This window comes from Helianthus annuus, chromosome 17 (genome assembly GCF_002127325.2).
Source record: "Helianthus annuus cultivar XRQ/B chromosome 17, HanXRQr2.0-SUNRISE, whole genome shotgun sequence".
Classification (NCBI taxonomy): domain Eukaryota; kingdom Viridiplantae; phylum Streptophyta; class Magnoliopsida; order Asterales; family Asteraceae; genus Helianthus; species Helianthus annuus.
In genome coordinates this window covers 30,321,953-30,344,966 of record NC_035449.2, presented here as the reverse complement: position 1 = coordinate 30,344,966, position 23,014 = coordinate 30,321,953, and the positions used below count along the sequence as shown (strand labels likewise).

The 23,014-nt window shown below is 41.5% G+C and overlaps 1 protein-coding gene across 1 annotated transcript; it reads left to right on the top strand.

Moving 5' to 3' along the window:
• The first annotated feature begins 234 nt into the window (after nucleotides 1-234).
• On the top strand, nucleotides 235-20,816 carry LOC118488816 (craniofacial development protein 2-like). The gene is made up of 4 exons (XM_035986187.1): nucleotides 235-524; nucleotides 663-790; nucleotides 20,102-20,611; nucleotides 20,710-20,816. Exons 1-4 carry the CDS (start codon nucleotides 235-237, stop codon nucleotides 20,814-20,816), a joined length of 1,035 nt encoding a protein of 344 aa, XP_035842080.1.
• The last annotated feature ends 2,198 nt before the right edge of the window (nucleotides 20,817-23,014 follow it).

Below are 23,014 nucleotides of genomic sequence, written 5' to 3'. Positions count from 1 at the left end.
GATATAGTTATGTTTGTATCTCAATCCTTCAAGGGCGATGCCCTCACATGGTGGAAAGCTCTAGTATAGTCCACCGGGAAGGTTCATTTGTACAATCTTTCTTGGGAGAAATTTTTTGATATGGTAAAGGACACTTACTGTCCTCAACATGAGGTAGAGAGGATAGAGACTGATTTCCTCACCTTGGTAATGAAGGATCTGGAGTATAGATCCTATGTGACTAGCTTTAACTCGATGTCAAGGCTTGTACCATATCTAGTCACTCCTGAACTCAAACGCATTGCGCGTTTCATTGGTGGTCTGGCCCCTGAAGTAAAAGGGAATGTTAAGGCCTCTAAGCCAGCCACTTATAGATCTGTTGTAGATCTATCCTTATCCCTCACTTTGGATGTTGTGAGTAGTAGGGCGAAGGAGGTTACCGAGGATGGGAAGAGGAAAAGAGAGGATGACAAGTCTCCTCAGTCGAACAAAAAGGGCAAAGGGAACTCTGGTTCTAAAAAGGGGCAGTCGAATGATAGGCCCAGGTGCAAAACATGTCATAAACGGCACTTTGGAAAGTGCAACCAAGACCCACAGGCCAAACCATGTGGGATTTGTAAAAAGAAAGGGCACGAGTCGGTTGAGTGCCGAAATATCAAAGATGCAACTTGCTATGGTTGCAGTGAAAAGGGGCACATCAAAACCAATTGCCCCAAGAATGCAAAGAAGCCCGAGGAGGCAAAGAAAAACAATGCAAGAGTTTTCCAGATGAACGCGAGGGAAGCGGTGAACGACGAGAGCGTCATAACAGGTACCTTCCTCATCAATAATAATTATGCTAGAGTCTTATTTAATTCCGGTGCTGATAAGTCTTTTCTAGACCATAAGTTCTGTAAGTTATTGAATTTGCCTATTAAGACTCTAGACATAAAATATGAGGTAGAGCTTGCCGATGGTACCTTAGAAACAGCTTCCACTCTTCTTGATGGATGTTCTATATCCTTTAAGAATCATTCTATCCTGCTATCCCTCTTGCCAATGAAATTGGCTGGGTTTGACATAGTTTTAGGCATGGATTGGTTGTCGCATAACCAAGCCCAAATTGCCTGTGATAAAAAGCTAGTTATTATCAAAAACCCTTCCGGTGAATCAGTCACTATTCAGGGAGATACACAATATGGGTTGCCCAGCAATGTGTCTATTCTCAAGGTATCATAGTGTTTGAAGAGTGGATGTGTCATTTACATGGCACAAGTGACTGTGAATGATCCAAAGCCTAAGATTGAAGATATTCCAATCATCTCAGAGTATCCTGATGTCTTTCCTGACGAGTTACCTGGATTACCTCCTGAGAGGCAAGTAGAATTCAGGATAGACATTCTACCAGGATCTGCACCTATTGCAAGAGCTCCTTATCGCCTAGCGCCTACGGAAATGAAAGAGCTCAGAACTCAATTGGACGACTTACTAGAGAAAGGTTTTATTCAGCCCAGCTCTTCGCCCTGGGGAGCTCCAATATTGTTCGTGAAAAAGAAAGACGGATCAATGCGCTTATGCATTGATTACCGTGAATTGAATAAGGTAACGATCAAGAATCGTTATCCTTTGCCTAGGATCGATGATTTATTCGATCAACTCCAAGGGGCGAGCTATTTCTCGAAGATTGATTTGAGATCTGGGTATCATCAACTCAAGGTCCGAACTGAAGATGTATCGAAGACGACATTTAGAACAAGGTATGGACATTTTGAGTTCTTAGTGATGCCTTTTGGGCTCACTAATGCGCCTGCAGCATTCATGGACCTCATGAATAGAGTCTGCAAACCATACCTAGATAAGTTTGTCATTGTCTTTATAGACGACATACTTATTTACTCTCGTAGCCAAGTTAAGCCTGAAAAGCACCTTCAGTGTATCTTAGGATTGCTTCGACAGGAGAAATTGTATGCTAAATTTTCCAAGTGCGAGTTTTGGCTTCGCGAAGTCCAGTTCCTTGGACATGTTGTTAGTGAACAAGGCATCCAAGTAGATCCCGCCAAAATAGAAGCCATTATGAATTGGGAAGCACCAAAGACGCCTACGGAAATTCGCAGCTTTCTGGGTTTAGCTGGATATTATAGAAGATTCATTGTGAATTTCTCAAGAATAGCTGCACCGTTAACTTCTTTGACCCGTAAGAATGTGGAATTTGACTGAGATCCAAAGCAACAAGAGTCTTTTGAGATTCTAAAACAAAAGTCGAGCAATGCTCCGGTGTTGGCCTTACCAGAAGGAACTGAAGAATTCATCGTATATTGTGATGCTTCACACACCGGCATGGGATGTGTACTTATGCAACGTGGCAAGGTGATTGCCTATGCATCACGACAACTAAAGGTGCATGAAAAGAATTACACCACCCATGATTTGGAATTGGGTGCCGTTGTATTCGCACTTAAGTTATGGAGACATTATTTATATGGAACTAAATGTGTGATCTATTCGGATCACAAAAGTCTCCAACACTTGTTCAACCAGAAAGAACTCAATATGAGACAACGCCGTTGGATGGAAACTCTAAATGACTATGATTGCGAGATACGCTACCATCCAGGTAAAGTAAACGTGGTCGCTGATGCTCTAAGCCGAAAGGAAAGAGTTAAACCAATTAGGATCAATGCCAAGAGCATTGAGTTGAAGAATAGTCTGAATAAAAGACTATTAGCTACACTGAAAGATGATGTTTTGGAAGTTAACCTTCCGAATGAAAAGTTAGGGATAACTGCTGAGCAGTTAACACCTGGGAAGGATGGAATCCTCAGAATGAATGGAAGAATTTTGGTTCCTATTCAAGGAGGACTTCGAGATGTAATCCTCCAGGAAGCCCACAACTCCAAGTACTCAGTTCACCGTGGAGGTGACAAAATGTATCAAGCTTAAAGCTGAACATCAAAAGCCATCATGTAGGTTTGAAGAAATCTATTGCCACACATGTAGCTAAGTGCCTGACATGTGCTCAGATTAAAGCCGAACATCAAAAGCCATCAGGCCTTCTACAACAGCCGGAACTTCCCACGTGGAAGTGGGAAATGATAACTATGGACTTTATAACCAAGTTACCTAAAACAAGGCATGGAAATGATACCATATGGGTAATAGTTGATAGACTGACAAAGTCAGCACATTTCTTGCCCATCAAGGAGACTCATAGCTCCGAAAAGTTAGCCCAGTTGTACGTAGATAAGATTGTGGCTCTTCATGGCGTACCGGTGTCTATTATATCGGATAGAGATACTAGATACACCTCTCATTTTTGGAAAAGTTTCCAACATTCCTTGGGCACGCGTTTGAATTTTAGTGCTGCTTACCATCCTTAGACAGATGGACAGAGTGAGCGCACAATTCAAACTTTGGAAGACATGCTTCGTGCATGTGTTATTGATTTAGGTGGTAGTTGGGATGACCACCTGTCATTGATCGAGTTCTCCTATAATAATAGCTACCATAGAAGCATTCAGGCTGTGCCTTTTGAGGCATTATATGGTAGGAAATGCAGAACGCCTGTCTGTTGGGCAGAAGTAGGAGAAGCTCTGTTATCAGGACCTGATATAGTCCTTGAAATGACGGACAAGATTGTCCAGATTCATGATCGCCTGAAAGCTGCCAGGGATAGGCAGAAAAGTTATGCTGATAAGAGGCGAAAACCTCTAAAGTTTGAGGTAGTCGATAAAGTTCTATTGAAAGTGTCATCCTGGAAAGGTGTGATGCGTTTTGGTAAAAAGGGCAAGTTGAGCCCTAGATATATTGGACCATTCGAGATTATTGAATGTGTCGGCAGTGTAGCTTATAAGCTAAACCTGCCAGAGGAGCTGAGTGGAATTCATAATGTGTTCCACATTTGTAATCTCAAGAAATGCCTAGACGATGAATCGCTAGCTATGTCTCATAAAGACGTACAGATTGATGAAAGCTTGAGATTTGTTGAAAGACCTATATCGATCGAGGATCGACAGGTTAAAAAGCTCCGAAGAAAGCATGTGCCTATAGTAAAGGTCAAATGGGATGCTCGTAGAGGTCCCGAATATACGTGGGAAGTCGAGTCCACTATGAGACAGAAGTACCCTCACTTATTCCAGTAAATCTCGGGGTCGAGATTTCTTTTAAGGGGGTGAGGATGTAACACCACATAAAAACGTGTCCAATTATGTATAGACACATGTCCTAAACTCAAAATATGTGAAGGATTGAGTTTGAGGGACTAAAGTTGACAAACAGTGAAAATATGTAAGCGAAGGGACTAAAAGTGTCGACATGCCAAACTTGTGCCTCTGAATGACCATACGTGAAGAAAATATTCTTAAATGGGTGATTAATTGGATATAAGAAGCCGTTTATGAAAATAATCGGAAGATTATAAAACTACAAGGGTTAAACATATCAACATGTCAATTTTGACCTCTGAGTGACCTTTTAAAGAAACCGAGGCTTCGAAATATTCAAATATACTGCCAAGAATAAGTGATAAAAATTTAACGTGGTTTCGAGATCGTTAAGCATGTTTTCAAGACTTTGGGCTATAAGTGTCAACTTGATGAAACTTGCTTTTATAGTGATATTTAACGAACCCGAGCCTAACGAAGTTTGTTCATACATCCTTGAACTTCATCAAACTGACTACAAGGGCCTTACATGTCAACAATAAGGTTAAAAAGGATTTAAAACGATCAGGGACTAAATCTGCCATCTTAGAAACTTGTTTTGCCAGTTAAACAGGCCTACGCGGCCCGCGTAAGCCCCCTCTATGGCTTACGCGGCCGCCTGAGAATGCCCAGCGCAGAAAAATCATGCCAGGTGCAGGTCAGCTTCTCCAAACCGACTTAACTTAGATTGTATCGACTCTATGGGCTATATGTCGGTTTATTTCATCAACTAGGACATCTGGGGTGATCCTAGGATGTCCCATAACAGGTGTGAATGATCTAAGTTCATGGAATTTAGTATATAAAGGAACTAGTTCTTGAGTTCATAAGCACACTTGCAACAATTTCCTATTCTACAACTTCTGGAGCTTGCTAAGGATAAGGAGAAGATTATCAAGTGTAGAAAAGACAGCTAGGACCATTAGTAAGCCTCTAATTACTTGCTTTGTCGTTTTAATTAGCTTAATTACCTAAAAGTCAAACTTATCGTAATTTAGATTTGACTTTCGTTTTAATTACATATGGACCAGCCACTGATCAAATTGAAAGTGGTTATGGAACCATATTAAGGTAGGTGATTAACCCCTAAAAGGGCACCACCTAATTATCTCGTTTGACTAGTCAATTGTCGGGTCAAAGTAGTTTGACAAAACAGAATGTTTGAAGATGATTAAAATTAATAAAACAGAGGTTCTAAATTATATTTTAACATTCTAATGACTTGGTAATTAATATTAAAACATGTTTCATCAGTCCTAACCCGACAATTAATAGTCTAAGGTCAGTTTATAACCGAAAGTCGCAAAAGCTTGACTTTTGCTTTGACTTTCAGTTCTGACCCGTTTAAGCTTAATTCTCCCAAGTTTTAAGCTTCCATTAAGACCACATTACTTAGTAGTATAACCCTCTGGAGTTATATTGCATGGTGCCTAGTGGTTTGAATTATATGCACTTGATCGTAATTATGCTTAAAAATGCCATAAACGCCCTTTTTACATACAACTGAGATTTTTAGCACTGTGAATGGACAACCACCTTTGCTACTGATATTTAGACTTGTCCCGAAAATTTGACATCAGTTTGAGGTCTAGATTAGGAGTTATGCTCAATAGCGTAATTAAGGAGCTTTTTATTATTTAAATGGCGTAATTAGCATAAAGCCTATCTAAACCCGATTTTTGATACCAAACTTTTTACCTACTGATGTAAAATAATATTTTGGGATTTTTGAAGATTTTTATTTATTTTTAGGCTGAGCATAACATAGGATTATAGCTTGATTTCGGTAATTGTCGGTTTTACCCTTTTCATGCATAAAACGAGTTTTACATAACAGTTTGATGCCAAACTTTTTGCTACTGATTTTATATGATAAATAAAATATTTTGAACTTTATAAACTGATTAAAAACTCAGATTTCCTATTTTAACCCAAATATCCCTTAAAAACCGACTTTTAAGCGTTTTAAGCACCTAGTAAGGGTCAAAACTATTTTTGGCATATAAAACTTATTACCTACTGATGTTTTAAGTTAATTTATATAATTAAACAGTAAGCTAAAGTTTTTAAACTCAGAAGTCTATTTTGACCTATAAAGCTTATGTGAAATTACCAAAATGCCCCTACGGTGCATAGTTTGGTTATATAAGATAAATTTCACATATATAAAATACCTTACTGTTATAACTTATAAAAATACATATTTTTATTAATTAGATCAGACCTGAAACTCAGTTTAACATTTAAACTCTTTTATGAGCATTAAAATTACCAAAATGCCCTTATGGGATTTAATATGGTTTAAATTACTTTTTGGACATATACGTTAACATCTTACTGATGTATTAACATACTTTGAGCATAATAACGATTAAGACCTGTATATAATTTATTTGGTTACCCTAACGTTTATGCGTTCGGATCGGTTTACGTGACTAGTTTACGTAAAATAGCCGAAACAGGCTCAACCTTATCATTAAATTCTCATTTTTCCAGAATGTGTTTAGTTTACCCATATTATATAAGTATCCAAGCTTGTCGGGTCTAAACCACATTCTATTCCGGTCTCCACTTAATCTAGTGTTTAGAACCGTAAGGTTTCCTTCTAGCTAGCCGGTCTAAGTCATTAACTTAATTAATGACCCGCCTAATAGGTTAATAAACCTTCTATACAGATTAAATAGCTTCCGGTAGAAGGTGCCTTCAAAAAGCTTTAGGATTATACTGCTAGCATCAAGTAAATACTTTTAACTTATTTTCCCTTATACGGGCTTGGGATATAGTATTATAATAATACCACTTGGTCGGGTATGAAATCATTTAATCGGATTGTGATTAATAAATTGCATAACCCGTTTTAATCTGTTTTGTTTGAGAACATGAACATTGGGGGTTAATTCGACCGTGTCCTGGATATCCTCGGCTCATTTCATTTGAAAATGACCACGACCTATGCACGGGGTGTAGGCATACACCTGACAGATGCAAATGCTAAAATATAGCCCACATGTTGGGGATAACTCCTTTGTGGGTTCTATAAGTGGTGAGTCGGTTAATCACGACCGGCTTCCAACCGGCCCCAATTGTATGACAAACATGTAAAGCTGTATACAAGATTATCTTTAAATAATTGTCCCAAGTTATAAATGATTTGTGCCATGTGCACTTAAATCAATTTTCATAAATGTTTTAAAAAAGAGTCAGTTAATTGTATTTACCAGTGTAAACTGACGTATTTTCTTAAAGACTGAATTGACAGGTACCTCTCGTAATAGGCTGGAGCTATAGGGTGTCTTCAGAGAATCTTGCAAATCTATAGATACCTGAAGTCTGTTATTTTGTTTCTTTGTACTTTTTATGATCTGCCTGTGGATCTTATTACATTCCAGTCTGTAAATTCTTAAACTCGAACACTCAGACAGTATGGTTTGTAATAGTTTCTTACCCAGCCTTCCGCTGTGCTATAATATTGTGTGTATTGACAATGGTGATATCAACTACGTCACGATACTCCCCGCCGGGCCCACCGGTAATATGTGGAAATATCGGGGTGTGACATGAAAACAGAGGATTGAACAACTGAACAAAATTAACAGAATCTTGATCGAACGCGAAATTAGGGGTTTGATTGAACTGGGTTCATGAAATTGAGGTGATTTGAACAGATTTTGAAAGAATTTAGGGGTTGATTTTCCGTTTTATTTGAAAAATAATTCAAAATTTCTCAAATAGGAAACAGGGGATTGAACAATTTAACAACTGAACAGAATCTTGATCGAACAGAAAATTGAGGGTTTAATCGAACTGGGTCATGAAATTGTAGTGAGTTACGAACAAATTTCAGAAGAATTCAGGGTTTTAGGGTTTAAATTTCCGTTTTATATGAAAAACTTTCAAATTGAAGGTAGAAGAAGAAGTGGGGGTGTGGTGGGACCCACAAAAGATTATTGTTTTAATAAAAGTTTTAAATAAAATAAAAAAGGAATGACTATTTTGCCCTTGAGGAAAGGACAAAATACCAGGATATAAATTGAGAAATATGACCAAATTTCATTTTTGGACCAAAATGACAATAAAAGTGAAACCACAGGGATCCAGATACAAAAGTTTTCAAATTTGGAATAAAGTGGCAAAATTAACCAAAACTGAGAGACCAAAATGACGGAGTACTCTAGTTTTAAAAAAAGTATAATAATATTGTTTGATTGATGAACATTGTTTTATTTCGTTGTCAACTTGAAAAAATAGGCTTTCAAAAAGTAATTAAGCTCTATAACTTAGGGGTGTTCAAAACCGGATATCCGAAAATTCGGATATCCAAAATATCAGATTCCAGTATCCGAAACCGTATCCAAAATTTCGGATATTCGAAATTCGGATATCCGAAAATTCAGATATCCGATCGGATAGTGAATCGGATATCCGAAAATCCAACTTTTTATTTAATTTTTAACTTTTTATTATTTTTTCATATTCAGAACCGGATATTTCGGATAGTTTCGGAAATCCGACTATAAGTTTTCGGATATTTTTCCGATATTATTCGGTTATTTTCTGATACTTCGGATATTTTCGGATATTTTTGGATATTCGGATATCCGAAAAACATAAAAGTTAAATTTTCGGATATTTCGAATATCCGAAATGTCCGAAAAAATTTAAAATCAATATCCGAATCTGAAAAATTCGGATATCCGAATTTCCTGAATTTTCGGATATTTTTTATTCGGATATCGGATATTTCAGATCGGATTTTCGTATACGGATAGTTTTGAATACCCCTACTGTAATTTGACGTTTCTTTAATTAAAGTTTTTTTATTTTATTTATTTTATAAAGAGAAATAAGTAATAACCTTTTGGCTTTTTCTTCGTTCTTGCTCATACTCACACTACTTATCCATACCACCAATATCTTGTTTCCTTTTAAAGAAAATAAAGATCCAAAATTGGTAATAGGATAGCTATGAAGGGCAAAAATTTATCCGATCAAGTGAAAATATTGTCACATGAATCAGCCTATCAAAAACTTAATATTCGAATAGAAGTTTTTTATACAAAGTAAATACACTACAATCAAAGAAAATATATTTTAACATTGATTGTTAATAAATATATTACAAAATTTACAATCAAAGATTAAAAATAATAATATATCTAATCCTATTAATTTTTATCCATATTGTTAGGTTGAGCATAAAGCGCATATATTTCAACTTGGAGCTCAGCTTGTTTTTCACGTATTTGGGTAACATATTCGGTTAGTTCGTTTAGTTTAGCAGTAATTCGACGGTCCGACTCTCCGACATCTTCAAGTATATGCCTTAGTTGTGCGAAAACATTCATTTCTTCGTTCGAAGTGACATTCTAAACCTATAAATTTATGTATAAATTTAGGATCTATTTCCAATTTAAAAGCAAATGTAAAAAATAACACAAACTGATTTTCTATGTGAAAGAAAGAGTCTTGTGCACATCATTTTAGCCTTACGTTTTTTCGATGTTAATCGTCATTGCTAATAAAGTTGCCAACCTAAGTAAAAAAACAGAAACAAAAAACAACAAAAGAAAAAAACAAATACACAGAAAGCGAGTCAAAACATTAATGCTTATAACATAGTTGTAATATCGTTTTTATAGGCTCAGAAATATGGGTTTTTAACCGATTGCTTTTGCTAAGCCATCACAGTATAAGAAACCTAGAAGTTAAACACCATAGCTTGTTTACATGTTATGCAACAATCGCCTTAATACCAAGTTTCAATATAAATATTTATATATTATCAATTAATAACAAATTAGTTAGGCATCATCTACCAAGACAAAGCACCACGACACGGCTACAATAAACATTGTCAACTCAAATGACGAGCACCATCATAGCTTAATTTCTTGGATAACCATAAAGGCATCTTCATCGATACTCAGTTTCCATATGGCTTGCAAAATGAAGTCAAACAACAAATAAAATAACCTTAAATATAAAAAAAAAAGATACAACCCAATAAACGTCATGTACAACTAACATAAACATAAACATAAACCAACAAGTATGCATGTGGTACAACCCATTTATGCCTATTAATGTTGCTAACTGATAATATACGCTGAAGTATATTCATAGCAGTTGAAGGGGTATGGTCTCAGATCTCGCGTCAGCATCGACCGCGAGTGACCATTACCCTTATCAAAACCCCCACTAGCTAACAACCTATTTATGTCAGTGCGGGAACGCGTCGACACAGTGGTTGAATCCAATCTGACCAGTGATGGAGGAGGACTTACCTGGAATATGAGAACGGTATAGCGATGCGGCTGGCACCGCATCTGGTGTATGAAAACGGAAGTATTCACAGCGATGCGGCCTGGCACCACATCCAGTGAACACTTCTATCAATACAGAGAAGCTGGATAACAGCAACAGTCACCACAGCCGACGATGCGGCCTGGCACCGCATCTCGTGTATTTCTTGATCAAAAGAGTAAGACGCGGGAACAACTACAGTCACCGCAGACAGTGGTGCGGCTTGCACCGCACCCTGTCTACTCATCAAGTGGGACTGACACCACAGAGCAAGTAGCACCAATGGCAGTCGCCTGTCAGGACTACGTAAGCAGCAGACTGACGTGGCGTCACCTCCCCGGCCGACATGTCTGACACACCTGCAAGGGTGCAGCATGCCGTCAGTCTATCCATCCACCTCCTCCTTCACTCCTCGGCTATAAATACCAACCCCAAACCAGGTTTGAGGTATCTCTTCACAACTCTCTCACTACTACTACTTTCATACTTTGCTTCCCAAGCAGACTACTGATTCTCACGCCGGAGAGTGGTAACAAGGAGCACCCCCCACCCCATCCTCCTTGTTACGAGTCACGGTTTGTTTCCTTGTGCAGAAGATCAACCCACCGGTGACCAGCCAGCGATCCTCGAGAGGAAGGGAATAACCCTTCTTGACGAGCCAGTGAGTTAACCCTGCCCGGTTAACCATTGTTTCATCATTGGCGCCCACCGCTACTCTTAGCACTTTTTCAGCCATCCTTCTCCCTCTCAAAAGATCATGACTGATCACCAAAACAACACTACCGGGGATAATCTACTCCCCACCAACCCAGGGAATGCGGGGACAGCTCCCCTAGACCCAAATTCGGGCCACATTGGCACCTCAACGCAAAGGGGTCCATCCCTAACGTTCGGACACGACCTATCACAGTACGCATCTGTGATCCCTCCGGACATGGACCCTCACACCTGGTATGACCAGCAGGCCACGCTGCTGGCTGCAACATATAACCGAGCTTGCGCTAAAGCGCAAATACAGGCCGGGCCTACCCCGGCACCAACCACACCTGCGGGTCGTATTTTACAATACGACGGCAGGGCACCCTCACGTCCAGCCTCCAGAAGCAGGCGTGAGGACCGCGGATACTCTTACTGTGAGGTCCGCACATTAAATGAGGACGACTCCTCATATGGGTCCCGCACCAGAGGACCAATACAAAGTCGCCTAGGCCCCCAAGGTGGTAACAGGCGTCAATCCACAGTCCACCGCAGTTCCGACATCCAAAGCCGGCTGGGACCGCTGCCCCAGTTTGAAGGTTATGGCCGTACCGACCCGGACGACCATACATATTGCGGGGATTCGCATGACACCAGCAGCAGACCGGGAGGACGCAACTATATTCCTCCCACTCATCCACGCAACACATACCTCAGGGCTGCAAAGTGCCCTGAAAACCAGCCCTACTGGCCGAAAGCTGCGGCCGAAAACTCAAAATTCGCCCCGCTAATTGCCCACGCCCATATCACCACAACAAAATTCCCATTCAACATTGGGAAATACAGCGGTTCGTCCGACCCAGACGACCACATGAACATTTTCATGGGCGCGGGATGCAACAGACAGTGGGATGAACCCACTTGTTGCAATTTTTCCCCCAGACCCTCACAGGTCTGGCCAGGGCTTGGTTCGATTCTTTGCCAGTGGCGTCACTGGTCTCATTCGAGGACTTGCATGTGAAGTTCCTCGCTCATTTCAGCCAGCAGCGACGTCACGAACGAGATTCGTTAGACGTCATGAATATCTGGCGCAGGGACGACGAATCTCTAGAGGCATTCGTCGTCCGATACAATAAAGAGTGCCTAGAAATAGGTGACGTGGCAGACCAAATGGCACGGAACCATTTCATCAAGGCCGTTATGGACAAGCAGATGGTTATGACCATCTCTGGCAAGGAGGGCTTGCCTAAAAAATGGGAAGATGTCATGGCCGCAGTCAAGACATACGCCCAGACATAGTGGTCCCTTGAACCGCATATATCCAAGGCACAGCCCCAAGCCGAAACCTCCCACCAGGGGTCCAAGCGTAACAATAAACGCAACCGGGACGTTGGAAATCGCGACAGCATTTCCAAACCATACTTCCCGCGGACCAACCCGTTTGACCCAAGGAACCACAATCCCCAACGGGACAACCGCGCGTCCAAGAAAGATTCTCGGTCCGAGATAATAGACACAGGTATGCCATGTAAGGCTACAATCTTATCAACATAAAGTTGGGCTAACATATCGGAGCTATACGTCTCCTTGATGGGTAGAAAATGAGCTGATTTAGTCAGCCTATCGACTATAACCCATATTGTATCGTTTCCTTTCCTTGTTTTGGGTAACTTGGTTATGAAGTCCATAGTTACGCATTCCCACTTCCACTCGGGAAGTTCAGGCTGTTGTAGCAAGCCAGACGGCTTTTGGTGCTCGGCTTTGACTTTTGCACAAGTCAAGCACTTTGCTACATGGGCGGCTACAGACTTTTTCAAGCCTATCCACCAATAGTTTGCCTTTAAGTCATGATACATTTTGTCGGCTCCAGGATGGACCGAATATTTGGAACTATGGGCTTCCTGGAGGATAACATCCCGTAGCCCTCCATAAATCGGAACCCATATTCGTCCGTTCAGTCTAAGGATTCCATCCTTGCTAAGAGTCAACTGTTCTTCAGTTACTCCTAACTTTTCCTTAGGATAATTAGCTTCTAACACAGCCTCTCGCTGTGCAGCTAATATCCTCTCAATCAAATTGTTCTTGACTTCAATGCTCTTGGCATTGATTCGAATAGGTTTTACCCTTTCTTTCCTGCTCAAGGCATCAGCGACTACATTCGCTTTGCCGGGATGGTACCTGATCTCACAATCATAATCATTCAATGTTTCCATCCAACGGCGTTGCCTCATGTTCAACTCTTTCTGGTTGAACAGATGTTGAAGGCTTTTGTGATCAGAATAAATCACAAATTTAATACCATAGAGGTAATGCCTCCACAATTTCAGTGCAAATACAACGGCACCCAACTCCAAGTCATGGGTGGTGTAATTCTTTTCGTGCACCTTTAATTGTCGTGAAGCGTAGGCAATAACCTTGCCCTTCTGCATAAGCACACACCCCATGCCTGTGTGTGATGCATCGCAGTAAACTACGAATTCTTCTGTACCCTCAGGTAAGGTCAACACAGGTGCGTTGCTCAGCTTTTGCTTCAGGATTTCGAAGGATTCTTGCTGCTTTGGGCCCCAAATGAACTTTTCTTTCTTCTTGGTTAGGGAAGTCAAGGGCGCAGCAATCCTCGAAAAATTCTCAATAAATCTCCTGTAGTATCCTGCTAACCCCAGGAAACTACGAATTTCGGTAGGCGTCTTTGGCTCTTTCCAGTTCATGACTGCCTCCACCTTAGCGGGATCCACCTGGATACCACGCTCACTTACAACGTGACCCAAAAATTGAACCTCTCGTAGCCAAAATTCGCATTTAGAGAACTTGGCGTAGAGTTTCTCACGCTGTAGCAATTCGAGAATACAACGGAGGCGATTCTCGTGGTCAGCTTGGTTCTTGGAATATATAAGGATATCGTCGATGAAGACGATGACAAATTTGTCCAAGTACGGCTTGCAGACGCGATTCATGAGATCCATGAACGCAGCCGGTGCATTCGTGAGCCCAAAAGGCATCACTAGGAACTCATAATGACCGTAGCGAGTCCTAAATGCTGTCTTATGCACATCTTCATCTCTGACCTTTAGCTGATGATAGCCCGACCTTAAGTCGATCTTCGAGAAGTAGCTCGCTCCTTGCAGCTGATCGAACAGATCGTCGATCCATGGAAAAGGATATCTATTCTTTATGGTAACTTTGTTCAGCTCACGGTAATCGATGCACAACCGCATCGATCCGTCCTTCTTCTTTACAAATAGGACAGGTGCTCCCCAGGGAGACGAACTAGGTCTGATAAAACCTTTTGCCAACAGTTCATCCAACTGGGTCCTTAATTCCTTCATTTCCGTCGGAGCAAGCCTGTAAGGCGCTCTAGCTATAGGAGCTGCTCCAGGTATGATATCTATTCTGAATTCCACTTGTCTATCTGGTGGTAAACCAGGTAGTTCTTCGGGGAAAACCTCGGGATATTCAGAAATAACAGGAAGATCCTCTATCTTCGGCTTGGGCTCTTCGATTATCACCTGAGCCATGTAAATGACACAGCCTCTGTTCAAGCATCTAGAAGCCTTGAGCATAGATACGTCCTCGGGTAATCCATACTGCGTGTCACCTCGAATGGTAAGCGATTCACCACTCGGAGTCATTAGTACTATATGCCTTTTGTTGCAAATTATTTGGGCCTGATTGCGGGACAACCAGTCCATGCCCAGAACAACGTCAAAACCTGCTAATTTGAAGGGAAGTAGAGATAGAGGAAAAGAATGGTTCTTAATGGACATTTCACATCCCTCTAGAACAGTGGAGACGGTTTTTATCGTGCCGTCTGCTAACTCTACCTCGTATTTCACATCTAGGGTTTTGATAGGCATATTCAGTAGTTTGCAAAAAAATTTTTCTACAAAGGATTTATCAGCGCCTGAATCAAAAAGTACTCTTGCAAATATATTATTTACGAGAAAAGTACCTGTAAGTACATTGTCGTTCAACACAGCCTCCTTTGCATCCATACGGAAGACTCTCGCATTTGTCTTCTTGTTCTCTTCTGGTTTCCTGGCATTCTTGGGACAGTTACTCTTGATATGCCCCTTTTCGTTGCAACCATAGCATGTTGCATCCTTGATTTTCTTGCAGTCCACCGTCTTATGGTCCTTGGACTTGCATAGTCCACAGGCAAAAGACTTTGGCTGGGACTGTGAATTCGACCCAAACCTACACTTTCCAGAATGGGGTTTCTGGCAGATTTTGCATTTGGGCCTTTCTCCAGCTTGCCCATCTTTCTTTGCTTCAGTTCCTCTCTTGCCTTCACCGTTTCCACGGTGTTTCTTTCCTGACCTTCGTGAGGTGTCGTCCTCACGTTTCCTCTTTTCCGCCTCCTTGCTCCTTAGCGTCCTCAGACGGACAACATCTAAAGTGAGAGACAAGGAGAGGTCAGTTACTGACCTGAAGGTCGTCGGCCGAGAGGCCTTCACACTAGCCTTTATCGCAGGCTCTAAGCCCCCAATGAAACGGGCGATTCTTCTGGACTCTGGTGTCACAAGGTACGGGACCAGGCGAGACATCGTATTGAAGCTCGTCAAATAGGCCTGGCAGTCTAGGTTTGTCATCACCAGTGACACAAAATCAGACTCGATCTTCTCTACCTCATGCTGAGGACAGTAGTTTTCCTTAATGAGAGCAATAAATTCCTCCCATGTCATCTTGTATAGAGCAGACTTACCGGATGCCTGTACCAACGCTCTCCACCATGCTAGGGCCTCGCCCTTAAATGATTGTGACACAAATTTCACCACATCCTTCTCCGCACACCCACTGATGTCCACAATAGTGTCCATCTCATCCAGCCAGGTGATACAATCAACAGCACCCTTCTCCCCTGTGAATTCCCGGGGCTTACAAGACACGAAGTACTTGTAGGTGCAGCCCTTGGCACCGGACGCATCAGTATATTCTCGTTCACGACGAATACTATTCTCAGCGGACGAGTGATTATCGTCATCTTTCTTGGGTTTGGAGAGTGGTTTGGATTGTGATTTTGGTTTGGAGGGTGGTTTTGATACGGTCCTGCCTTGAGACTCAGTATATTGACGATCCAGAGCTGCCTGAACAGCGTTGTCAATCAGAGCCTTTAACTGTGCGCCTGTCAAATGCACTGGCGCATTGTCGTAGTCATCTTCATTTGTATGGCTATTCTCTCCATTGGGATCCGCCATTGTAACTAGAATCTGTTACAGAAGATAACAAAATTTTATTCAGAAGCTTATTATAGAATTGTCTTTTATGACAATTCGTTAACCATGGTAACAAAGACCATATCTGGTTAACTTATTACTCACTTAATCTTAGGATTTGAATATATCCTATTTTAGCTATAACAATAATATCAGCGGCATAAAGCCTAATCACGAGGATGTTTCATAATATTAGCCGAGATTTCAGAGAATCAAAGGCATAGAGGTTTGAACCGTAGTTCTTTTACCCCTTTCTGACAGGGAGTCATAGACCACCACTGTCTTTTGTCCTTATAAGACAATTATTACGGCCCATAGGCACTACACCACTAATGGATATTTTAATAAGGTTGGCCCATAGGCACTACATCTCTAATGGATGTTTTAACAAAATAGGCCCGTAGGCACTACATCGCTAATGGATGTTTTAATAAGGTTGGCCCGTAGACACTACATCACTAATGGATGTTTTATAAATGTTCATCTTTATTGATGATTTAACCCATGATTTATAAATCATTGATTTGGGTTTTGTAATCCCTTAAAGGATTATTGTATAAGAATGACGTGTGTGATTTTAACGAATCACATCTGCCATGATCGTCAACATGCTTGCAGAGGTTAACAGGGAATCAGAATCTTTTAATTTGGTCGTACCATCTTGGCCGGATCTTAAAAGACACCAGGATAGGTTTCACTCTTAAGATTCTTTGTTTAGGCAGATCAATTGAAAAGGAATGGTTTTGATTTATTTCATATATAGTGATAACAAAATGAAATTCATAATATAACATTCCATAATTTTAATACGATTACACACTGCCCTAAACGGGACTTTTAAATAGTACATACCTACATAGAGGTTTAAAATAAGTGACAAGTCCACGCAGGGACTAATATAAGATAGGTGTCCATGCAAGGACTAAAAGATAAGTCCACGTAGGGACTGAAATACGATAAATGTCCACGCAGGGACTTCTTTCAAAGTAGAAATTACATTAGTACAACTATTAAGGGCTAGTGGTCACGTTTCTTCTTTTTGCCCTTTAGTAGGTTCGCTAAGCCTTTGAGAAATCCTCGGTGGCTCTTTTTCTCTTCCTCGAACTCTCTCTCCACACGATCTAGTCGTTGGAGTATCTCTTCCTGCTCAGGAGGAGAGAAACGTGGTTGTGGCGCTTGTTGCGGAACTGGAGGTCTGGGAGGTATTGGATACCCATGAGCTGAGTAGTCCGGTGCTCCCATGTTCCCATGAGCTCCGTCAAGATAGCGTGCATTATATCTAGCCGACACCACATATGGGTCGCGCTCATAATTGTAGTTGTAATGCGCTTGCGACGGTTCGAACGGGTTGTAAGCCGTTGGACCCGTGTAAGCAGGTATGGGTTGGTCATACCCAAATGGTGGCGAATTTGGTGCAGCTGGTGCGGAGTTCGCCTCCTGTATAGGACTTGAAGGTCCTTCTTCTTGTAGTGGCGGATAGTGGCTACTACTAGAGTGTCGAGGGGTGCTGAAGTGGATACCCCCTCCTCCTCGTGTGGACATACGAGCATTTGTCCTCCTACGCCTTGGCGGATCAGGCATTACTGGTTGCGCCGGTGGCGGAGGTGGTGGCGTAACTGCCACGAAGCGTGAATCCTCAGAGGGATCCTGTGGATGTCGCGGTTGTTGTGATGTCTGCTGAGGTGGTGTGTAGTACCACTCATGTCGGTCGAACAACGCTTGGAAACTATCTGGTCCCTGATAGGGTGTGCCATGGAAGGATGACCCATCAGAGACTTCTATTGGATGCGTGGGCGTACCACGAGCAGGTTCTGTCGGATCAGTATCTTCGTCCATATGATCTTCGGAGAAGTGATCTTGTGGCCCTAGTGGAACAAAGCCTGAAGGTTCCTGGATGTAGTCAGCTGGATTAAACTGACCTATGAAGTATGGAGTAGGGTCGTCATAATTTCGGTGCGATACCGAACGCTGTAGAGGTATGAAGGAGGGTTGCGGGTTGTTGGGGTCATTCTCGGAATTTGGCCCGAATGAGTGCCGGTACGACGGCGTCGAGCTATGCGAGGTGGAATGCCTCGCATGTTCATAGAGGTCTCTTCGCCTCTGCGGTTCTTCACTCCTTGTAGTCGAAGGAGCTCGCGTACCTGAAGGCCCGGCTTCGTGATCGTGATGAGTAACGATCTCTCCTCTGCCTCTTCTTCCCCTTCCTCTTCCTCGGAATATCACTGGCGGCATATTTCCTGCTTTATAAAACTTTAAATACCAATAATAAAAGAAAAGACAAAATTGGAATAACAATTCGAATTTGTCCTAAGTTCTTGTCTAGACTCAAGTATGTGCAATTGTGTCACTGAGATTAAACACATTAGGATAGTGTTTAATTCACTCAATGTTGGCTCTGATACCAACCTGTCACACCCCGATTTCCACGTGTATCACCGGTGGGCCCGGTGGGGGATTACCGTGACGTAGTTGGCAACAATATAGTCAAACCACACAATTATATGAATGCACAGCGGAAGCATAAAGATAAATAATATTCAACCTTTTGAATATAATATCAAGTGTATTACAGAAGTCGAATTGTATCCACAGGGGATCATAAATAAAATAAAGTATTGTTCAGTCAGATACAGCATCAAGCTTGCGAGACTTATCACGATGCTAGGAAGCTACTACCAGCCAATTTCGTGTAGTACCTGCACTTAATCTTTTTGGGAAAATACGTCAGTTTACACTGGTAAATACGTTCAACTGACACATTTGAAAATGTTTATTAAAATTGATTTGAATGCACGAGGCACAAACTCTTTTATAACTTGGGAAAATTATTAAAATCTTGTGAACGAATTACATGTCCTTTTATGCGTTCAGTAGCCCGGATCCTGTCCGGGTTAAAGATTAATAGACACACCACATTGCGTAAAACCGTAGTGTAAAAACCAACGGCTACGTCTTTCAATAATAATGGCGACATATATCCAGGTTCCGATCTATTTCCACCGGTGGCTCAAAGGATTCCGGCAGACTTAACGAGCCCATATTTCGGATACATCAGGTGTTTTCTTTCCTTAACAAATAATTAGTATATTATTGGTATTATTTGAGTTTCCAAATTCCAAAACCATACACATATCTTAACATAATATATTTTAACATTAACAAACAAGAAGCTCAGTGAATTTAGGCTATAATTTGTGTACTTATAAGAAGCTCAGTGATATTTTGTTGAGTTTTTCTTGTTCAATTCTCTTATGATCGACTTTGTGTGTTTATTTTTGTGAATTTAGGCTATAATTTGTGTAAATACAAGAAGCTCAGTGATATTTTCTTGAATTGTGTTGTTGAACACGCTTCTGATTGATTTTGTGTGTTGATTTTTGTGATTTTAGGCTATAGTTTGTGTATATACAAGAAGCTCTGTGATATTTGGTTGAATTTTGTTGCGTGCTTTGTTTTGTTAACTTTAGCGTTCATATAATCACCAGAAAAAAACTATAAGAAGTCAAAAAAAAAAATAATAATAATAATAATAATAATAATAATAAATAAATAAATAAATAAGAGTTGGTAGTTTTGCCCTTTGTGTGTTGCCCGTTGTTTGTTACTTGTGGTTAGTTGTAAGCATAGACAATAGAAACCATGACTTTTACTTGAGATCATGTCCAAGGACGAGAGGTGCAGGTAAGGGTAAAGTTAGAAGCTGTAGTTTACGTGTGGTGTCTTGGAACGTAGGAACTCTTAGTAGTAAATTGTTGGAAGTGATAGACGCACTTAAAAGACGCAGGGTACAGATAGCGTGCCTTCAGGAGACTAGGTGGAAAGGACATAGAGCAGAAGAGCGCAATGGGTACAAGTTGTTGTATTCTGGGTCGGATGGGGCCAAGAACGGAGTAGGATTTTTAGTGTCTATAGAATTGCATAAGAATGTAATTGAGGTGATACGACACAACGATAGAATTATGGTGTTAAGGTTAGTATTAGGTGAGCAAGTAGTGACAGTGGTATGCGCATATGCACCGCAAGTGGGACTAGGAGACCAAGTGAAAAGAGAGTTCTGGGATTGTCTAGATGTAGTAGTAAGGGCCATACCTAGGGAGGAAAAATTTTTTATAGGAGGAGATTTTAATGGACACATTGGTACGGAAAGTGATGGATTTGAGTTGGTGCATGGGGGTTTTGGTTTTGGTGATAGGAATGACCCTGGTAGAGACCTTCTAGACTTTGCGACAGCTCACGGCCTAGGTATTATAAACTCGTTCTTTAGGAAGAGAGAATCTCATTTGATCACTTTTAGTAGCGGAGGACGTAACACGCAAATCGACTATCTTTTGATGAGGCAGGAAGATCGACGGATGTGGATGGATTGCAAGGTTATACCAAGGGAGACTGCAGCGACTCAACATCATTTGCTAGTAGCAGATATAGCCCTAAAAGTAAGGCTAACTGAGGGGGAGAGGAAAACCAGACCTAAGATCCGTTGGGGAAACTTGAAGGGAGAAAAAAGTATGATGTTTAGAGATAAAGTTAACTCGATGACATTGATGCAACTAGGCGACGACGCAAACCGGATGTGGGAGGCTATGGCGACTACGATCACTACAGTGGCGAATGAGACGCTAGGGGTCACAACAGGAAAGACTGGTGGTCATAAGGAGTCCTGGTGGTGGAATGAAGACGTGCATACCAAAATAAAGGATAAGCAACAGAGTTTTAGAGAGCTTTTGAGGTGCACAGATGAGGAGGAACGGATGAGGGTAAGGGAGATATACAAGAAGGCAAAAAGGGAAGCGAAAAAGGCGGTGACCGATGCAAAAAACACAGCCTATAAACAAATGTACGAACGTTTGGAAAGGAAGGAGGGGGAGCATGATATGTTCAAGATTTCTAAAGCTAGGGAGCGAAGAAGACAAGATCTAGGAGTAGTAAAGTTTATCAAAGGTGAGGATGGACGTGTTTTAGTCAAGGCACATGACATTAAGTTGAGATGGCAAACCTACTTCCATAATCTTTTCAACAATGGTAGGGCATACCAACAAGATAGCAGCAATCCCAGGATTCAAAGGCGACAACAGAATAATTTCTACTGCAGGAGGATCACACATGACGAGGTGAGGAGGGCACTTATGAAGATGGGAAGAGGAAAGGCAGTGGGTTTGGACAACATACCGATTGAGGTGTGGAAGTGTTTGGGGGAAGAAGGAGTCCGATGGTTAACACTTTTGTTCAATTGTATTTTCAAGACTGGAAAAATGCCAAATCAGTGGAGGAGTAGCGTCGTGGTGCCTTTATACAAGAATAAAGGAGACGCTCAGTGTTGTGGGAACTACAGAGGAATCAAACTGCTAAGTCACACTATGAAGCTCTGGGAGAGGGTAATTGAAACTAGAATTAGAAGAGAAACTCAGGTTTCAGTAAACCAATTTGGATTCATGAAAGGGAGGTCAACTACAGAAGCGATACATATTCTAAGGAGGTTGATGGAAAAATATAGAGCGAAGAAGCAAGATTTACATATGGTGTTTATCGACCTGGAAAAGGCATATGACACTGTCCCACGCCAATTGATTTGGGATAGTTTGGAGGGTCGAGGGCTACCGGGGAAATTTATAGACTTAATTAAGGATACATACGACAGAACGGAAACTAGTGTCCGCGCGCCTGTAGGAGATACAAACTTCTTTCCTGTGGAGGTAGGACTCCACCAAGGGTCTGCGTTGAGCCCTTTTCTTTTTGCGGTTGTCTTGGATGAGTTGTCCAAGTTGATTCAAAAGACAGTTCCGTGGTGCATGCTTTTTGCAGACGATATTGTGTTGATTGCAGAGAATAAACAGTGCCTGAACGCGAGGGTAGAGGAGTGGCGAGTAGCCTTAGAGGGCAAGGGTCTAAGGATTAGTCGATCTAAGACTGAGTATCTACACTGTGATTTCAGTGGTGTAGCCAATGACGATGACACCCAAATCACCATTGAGGATCAACTGGTCCCGCGGGTAACTAGATTTAAGTATCTGGGGTCGTTTGTACAAAGGGATGGTGACATAGATAGTGATGTAACCCATCGCATACAGGCTGGCTGGTGTAGATGGAGGGCAGCCAGTGGGGTATTGTGTGATAGGAGGTTCCCAACTAAATTAAAGGGGAAATTTTACAGGGTAGCAGTCAGGCCCGCTATGCTATATGGAACAGACTGTTGGGCTATCAAGAAGACACAAGCGCGCAAGATGGAGGTAGCAGAGATGAGGATGCTAAGGTGGATGTGTGGACACACGAGGTTAGATCGGATAAGAAATGAGGTTTTTAGGGAAAGATTAGGAGTGGCTAGTATATCGGAGAAGATTAAGGAGGGGAGATTGAGATGGTTTGGGCATGTGAAGCGGAGGGAAACGACGGCACCAGTTAGAGTAGTGGAAACTCTTACTGTTGAGGGGAGGAGAGGAAGAGGCAGACCCAAACTGACATGGGATGAGCAGATTAGGCATGATTTAGTAGAGTTGCATCTTTCTGAGGACATGGTCCAAGATAGGACTTCGTGGAGGCGTAGGATTAGGGTCAAGGACTTCTAGGAGATATTGCAGTAAGGTCTTAGGTGTATTTTAAGGAGGTAGGTTTTTCTTACTCTTTAAGGGACTTTCCCGGTGATTGCCTTCT